At 41.7% G+C, this 6,949-nt stretch overlaps 1 protein-coding gene across 1 annotated transcript; it reads right to left on the bottom strand.

The window, feature by feature from the left end:
* Positions 1–4,518: 4,518 nt before the first annotated feature.
* LOC149461876 (uncharacterized) lies at positions 4,519–5,664 on the bottom strand. The gene has a single exon (XM_089677726.1). The coding sequence runs from the start codon at positions 5,662–5,664 to the stop codon at positions 4,519–4,521; it is 1,146 nt and encodes a 381-aa protein (XP_089533852.1).
* Between the last annotated feature and the right edge of the window lie 1,285 nt (positions 5,665–6,949).

Here is a 6,949-nt window from a genome sequence, read left to right as displayed (position 1 = left end):
GTCCCTGAGTAACAATTCTCTGGCACTCAGTAACAATTCTGTCTGTCCCTGAGTAACAATTCTCTGGCACTCAGTAACAATTCTGTCTATCCCTGAGTATGAATTCTGTGGCCCTGAGTAACAATTCTGTGTCTGTGCGAGTAACAATTCTGTGTCTGTGCAAGTAACAATTTTGTGTCTGTGCGAGTAACAATTCTCTGGCACTCAGTAACAATTCTGTCTGTCCCTGAGTAACAATTCTCTGGCACTCAGTAACAATTCTGTCTGTCCCTGAGTAACAATTCTCTGGCACTCAGTAACAATTCTGTCTGTCCCTGAGTAACAATTCTCTGGCACTCAGTAACAATTCTGTCTGTCCCTGAGTAACAATTCTCTGGCACTCAGTAACAATTCTGTCTGTCCCTGAGTATGAATTCTGTGGCCCTGAGTAACAATTCTGTGTCTGTGCGAGTAACAATTCTGTGTCTGTGCAAGTAACAATTTTGTGTCTGTGCGAGTAACAATTCTCTGGCACTCAGTAACAATTCTGTCTGTCCCTGAGTAACAATTCTCTGGCACTCAGTAACAATTCTGTCTGTCCCTGAGTAACAATTCTCTGGCACTCAGTAACAATTCTGTCTGTCCCTGAGTAACAATTCTCTGGCACTCAGTAACAATTCTGTCTGTCCCTGAGTAACAATTCTCTGGCACTCAGTAACAATTCTGTCTGTCCCTGAGTAACAATTCTGTCTGTCCCTGAGAATGAATTCTGTGGCCCTGAGTAAGAATTCTCTGGCACTCAGTAACAATTCTGTCTGTCCCTGAGTAACAATTCTCTGGCACTCAGTAACAATTCTGTCTGTCCCTGAGTAAAAATTCTGTGGCCCTAATAACGTTTCTGTGGCCCTAAGTAACAATTCTCTGGCACTGAGTAACAATTCTGTCTGTCCCTGAGTATGAATTCTGTGGCCCTAACTAGCGTTTCTTTGTCCCTAAATAACGATTCTGTGGCCCTCATTAACAAGTCTGTGTCCCTGAGTAATGGTTCTCTGTCCCTAAGTAACTTCTCTCTGTCCCCAATTCTCGTTTCTGTGGCCCTAACTCTGTCCCTGTCCCTAGTACAGAGCGGTCTGCCTCTGTTCAATGACTGCAGGCAAATGAAGATTTCCAAAATGGCCGCTATATATACCTCGACCATTACACAGTGCTGGCTGGCTGGCTGCTGATTGGCTGATGCGATCACATGTCGTTGAGGAATGCATTATGGGGCAGCGCGCCTTGTCTGCGCGCCTTCCCCGACATCCCCGCTCCGTCGCCGCACATGTCAGCCGCCATTTTCGGAAAAATTTCGATTCGCGCGTCCGAATTAGGCTGTTTTTCGGATTCGGCACGAATCGAAATTTTTCCGATATTCGACTCGAATTCCACTTCGGATACTTCGATTCGCTCATCTCTAGTTCTGATGTCTCTTTAAAAAGGACCTGTGACCAGAAATATGTATCACAGGGAGCTATCAACCCCATATATGACAGAAGCCATGTTATGTGAAAAAAGAGTTGAAAAAAAATTAAACCCTATAAAAATTTAAAAACACACAAAACAAATTATACGACACATTTTACATATCATTGCACAAGCGAGAGTGAGAACAATAATTCTGAGGCCATCGTTCACGGGTAACTATCTGAACTGATAACCTATAAAGGCTCTTAAAGCGTCACCTTTGAACAATTTTTGGTACTGAAGTTTGTCACCATTTCACAAGTACGCACAGTTTGTAAAGTTTGACATGTTTGGTATCTATATACTTGATGACAACCCCATATTTTATATTTCACCAAACAAATTGGGTCATATATTGTGTTCTTTGTGCACTAACATTATCTTTTTTTACAGAAAAAAAATTTGATAAACAGCTGTACTAATATTCTGTGACATGAAAAATGGCAGCTACCACCATTATATTCTCCAGAGTCTCTGCTTTCAGATAATAAAATAAATGTTTGGGGTTTAACTAATCATATGGCCTAAAATGTGAATTTAACTAAAAACAAAAGCAAAATAAACTCTGGCAGTGAAAGAAAATACAGCAATATATAACATTTCAAAATCAAAACTATGGTAGCAACTAATGGCTTAAGAAGCAAACCCACCATATTACTCAACCAGGTTCCATCTAAACCCACCCAAACATTGGATCCCACCTCCTCCCACCCAGGTTCCTGTTGGAACTCCTTTACCTTGTGTAGATATCCCCTTCTGAGATCCTCATTATCTAATATAAATGTACAACACTCTCCATCTGACACCAGTTTGTAGACTCCACCTTGGTCTGCCAAGAGATAGTCAGCTGCCAAGCAGTTCTGTGACACCACCTTAGGTGGTGGAGCCACTTCTGCTGTCAGCTCTGGTATAACATCAATGGTGTCATTGGTTATCTGATCCGTGACTCCAGTACACCGGTTCATCTTACTTATCTTAGATTCCCCATCCCGTCTATGAAGGGCTCACTGCATAAAGCATCTCCAATCCATAGAAAATGTTTCTTCTCACTGGAAGGCCAGGGGAATATTGGAAGAAATTGAGGCTTTCCCTTACAGATATGGGGGAGGGGCAACATAACCTCAAGTACAGCTATGGGTGGAATTGAAGGGAAGACATTTTAGGGCGCTCCTTCCACAAAAGAAGCAAATGTTATCTTGAAGGACTAGGAATCCATTGGACCAATGGGGATTAAACATTCTGCAATTACAGTGAGAAACCATGAAATGTTACTGGCCTGTGATTGGCTCTCCTATTGTTAGTGAAGTAAATGAGACTCCCCTTGTCGGTGCCATTAATGGAATTAAATGTTTCTTCCAAACCCAAAAAGGTGACCCCCTTGAGTAAGTACCCATCCTACTATTCCTGATATGAGGTTGTAGTCCCTGCTATACAGGAAACATGTGGACAATCATTTACACCTTTTACAGCAGGACAGTAAATATCAGAACACAATTCAAACAGAAGACCAACAGCAGGAAGTCTGCTAACTGAATGTGTAATGCAATCTGTCATTATCATTCCCAGAGTTCCCTCTGCAACATAGTTGTATCAGCTGTTGGTCCTGTCTGTAGATCTGTTATTTCCCCACCTTCTGTAACAGGGTGACAACCCTGATCATTCTGCAGGAACATTACACAGCAGCGTTGTCACCCTGTACAGGGAAGTCTTAGATAGATTATAAGTAAGACACACAACAAGTAAAGTCCAACTCCAGCTAACACTTCTACAGCAGTTACAGCAACAGGATTTCTATAAGGTTCAACCCCCCATATGAATGGAAGATGACAGTTGTAAGCACCCCCAGCAGTGTTATATGGTGTTTCCTACCCCCCAACTTTAATTTTTGCCAAATAGCTTGGCCTTCTACATGAAGCAGAAAAAAACAGATCTACTGGGAGGGTCAACAGGTAATAAAAATATTACGAGGGGAGACTTGGAAAAACATAAAACGTTTATGCTAATGACAGATTGCACCATTTATGTAATTATTAATTTTGCCCATTGTTACACTTTAGTGCCGATGTCTTAGCATTTCCAGGAATAATTAGTGCTCTTTGCACACTTTGCCCCAAAAAGGGACCCGTTCATTCAGAGTCATTAAGGTGAACCCCAATAAGAGGAATTTCAGTCTCCCAGAAGAAGTGGTAGGAATATGACCGCACACTTAGCACTTTGTAAGTTCAGATCTCTTGCAGTTGTACTGTGTGAATAGTTTATGGAGATGAGCAATAGCTGGACAAAAAAAAAAGATAACAAGGACATCCAATCATCACCTGATAGAATCCCTTTTGAGAAAACCAGATGAAACATAAGTGGTCAGCTGGGAGTAGGTGATACTGTTGAATATGTCCCCTAAAACAGCATTAACTCCGTGTTGGAAGGCCTACACCAGCTTAAGAAGTTACTCTCTAACCAGAGACCTCTATCTGGCTGGTATCTCAGCTACAGACCTGCCTGCAAAGCTGTCATCCATGAGAGGAGATGGAACATGGAAAGGAGGCATTGATCATGGGAGAGGAGGTGGAACATGTAATGGGAGGTGTGGACAAGGTGGGCTTAGCTGGAACCCTCAAGCCTAGCTTATGATGTATCAGTTCTCAAAAGAACCTGGAATGGACTCTCCTAATGAGGTTTCAGAGGCATGGCAAGAAGCCATTGGACCCCATCCTAGACTCTGGTACTGAGGCATTGTTGGTCATGTATTGGTTGGTCAGATTCTGGCAATGAAGAAAACACATGGGAACATAGCTCAGTTAGTGAATGATGAAAATGCATTACATGTTCAGTCAATGCTCCATAAAAAAGGATAAAGATGAGAATGATGAAGAATACAGTTCAGTCATTGCTGCTTGTCTGAAGAAATGTCCAAAGGTGAAATATTCACAGGCCTTCTAGATGTGTTCCTGATGGACATAAGCACTAAACCCAATGAATCCGATCATTAGAGTCCTGTTTGTTCAAAGTTTTTTTTTTTTAAGTAGCATCATGTCTTCCCTAGTTTGTGGGAAGACATTGGGCCTGTGAGCCTAATGGGACAGCTGTGACTTCTTTAATATTGCCCCTTCTTCTGGAGTTTCCTCTATGCAGCTCAAGCTTGTGAATCCTCTGGTGATAGATTAGCCCGGCCTTACCTGTAAAAGCTTTGTCACATTCTGAACATTGATATGGCTTCTCTCCAGTGTGAACCCTCTCATGTATGACAAGGTTTCCCCTCCGTTTAAAAGTTTTATCACATTCAGAACACTGATATGGCATCTCTCCAGTGTGGACCCTCTGGTGTGCTATGAGAACTGACTTCTGTCTAAAAGTTTTATCACATTCAGAACACTGATGTGGTTTCTCTCCAGTGTGAGTCCTCTGGTGTATGATAAGATCTGACTTATGTGCAAAAGCTTTGTCACATTCAGAACATTGATATGGCATCTCTCCAGTGTGAACCCTCTGGTGTGTGATAAGATATGACTTATGTGCAAAAGCTTTGTCACATTCAGAACACTGATATGACTTCTCTCCAGTGTGAATCCTCTGGTGTGTGGTAAGATTTGACTTCTGTGTAAAAGCTTTGTCACATTCAGAACACTGATATGACTTCTCTCCAGTGTGAATCCTCTGGTGTGTGATAAGATATGACTTCTGTGTAAAAGCTTTGCCACATTCAGAACACTGATATGACTTCTCTCCAGTGTGAACCCTCTGGTGTATGATAAGCTTTTTCTTGGTTAAAAAAGCTTTGTCACATTCAGAACACTGATATGGCTTCTCTCCAGTGTGAATCCTCTGGTGTGTGTTAAGACTTGACTTATGTGCAAAAGCTTTGTCACATTCAGAACACTGATATGACTTCTCTCCAGTGTGAACCCTCTGGTGTATGATAAGCTTTTTCTTGGTTAAAAAAGCTTTGTCACATTCAGAACACTGATATGGCTTCTCTCCAGTGTGAATCCTCTGGTGTGTGTTAAGACTTGACTTATGTGCAAAAGCTTTGTCACATTCAGAACATTGATATGACTTCTCTCCAGTGTGAACCTTCTGGTGTCTGATAAGATATGACTTCCATGTAAAAGCTTTGTCACATTCAGAACACTGATATGGCTTCTCTCCAGAGTGAACCTTCTTGTGTGCGATATGTTTTGCCTCCATTGTAAAATCTTTGTCACGTTTCAAACAAGAAATAGCTTGAAATGACTCCTCTTATGTATACATGGGTTGGACTTTACTGTAAAGCAATTGTCACTTCCAGAACACTGAAATGATTTTTCTCTTGTTATCCTCTGAGGTTGGATCAGTGTTGAAGAGGACCCAAAGCACTTATGACATTTAGAACACGGATATGACTTGTGTCCTGTGTGACTCCTCCAGTGAACTGCGATACAAACTTTCAGTCAATTACAACACCCAGACGTTTGGTTTCCCATGTGACTGAGTTGTATTCACGAAGACCAGCATGACCAAAAACGTGGCTCATCAATCCACCTGTACAAAAAAAATAAAAATCAGAATTCTATATAAAAGGGCTAAAGTTGGTTTTTATTTTTAATGGTCATTATTAAATATATCTTATATATCATCGCAGGCTGTGTCAGCATTATGGTTGTCCTCAAAGGGCCAGTTGTAACTGTAAGACTAGATGTCCAGAGCACCTCACCCCCCCATTACATCAGATGCCAAGAACCCCACACCCACCCTAACATCACCGTGCACCTCCTTTGGGGGCAGAGCTGGAAAGCAGAAAGTGCAGGGTCTGGAGGAGGACCAGAGGAGGAGTGGAGTCAATTACCAGAGTCTGCTGAATGCTGAGACCAAGGGAGGCGGAGATGAGGGGATGCTGCAGCTGCACTGAGAAGTACAGGATTTGGAAGAGGAGTTATTTTCTCCTCTCTGCTGCCGACTGCTGAGACATGGTGGAGGAGGAGACAAGGGGGTACCTGCAGGAGAGGTGCAAGGGCTACATGGAATAACCTAGAGGGCAGGATCTGGATACAGGTGTTTGACACCTGTGTTATATATATAGAAAGCATATGTACATCATCATTTGTATATATATATATATAATATTTTTTTTTAAATTAAACTAAATTGTATTGTTTAAGTTTTTAAGTGCACACAGTATATCCAACATTCAGCCCAGACAATGGAGTCATACATTCTAATGTATAAGCAGTTGTGGCAATGTTACAGATCATACAGAACAATAACTTGCTTTGTCTCTGGTGTCACTTTTACTTTCTATAAACAAATGAAAAGAGAAAAAAGAAGCAACGTAGAACAATTCACCTGTACATGGCAAGTAACTCTCTCCAGTATAGACATAGATAGCTGACACCATTCAAGTAGGCCTGTGCCTACAGGATCATACACCAAGTATCGGCCTCCAATGTAGTTACCATTTAGTAGGGTACAATTGGCTGGTCCATTTTTAGGGGCC

The sequence above is a fragment of the Staurois parvus genome, unplaced genomic scaffold (assembly GCF_062004578.1).
Source record: "Staurois parvus isolate SC_StPar_1 unplaced genomic scaffold, SC_StPar_1.0 ptg000191l, whole genome shotgun sequence".
NCBI classification, from domain to species: domain Eukaryota; kingdom Metazoa; phylum Chordata; class Amphibia; order Anura; family Ranidae; genus Staurois; species Staurois parvus.
Note: the sequence above shows the minus strand (reverse complement) of the source record. Positions and strands in the feature narration are given on the sequence as shown.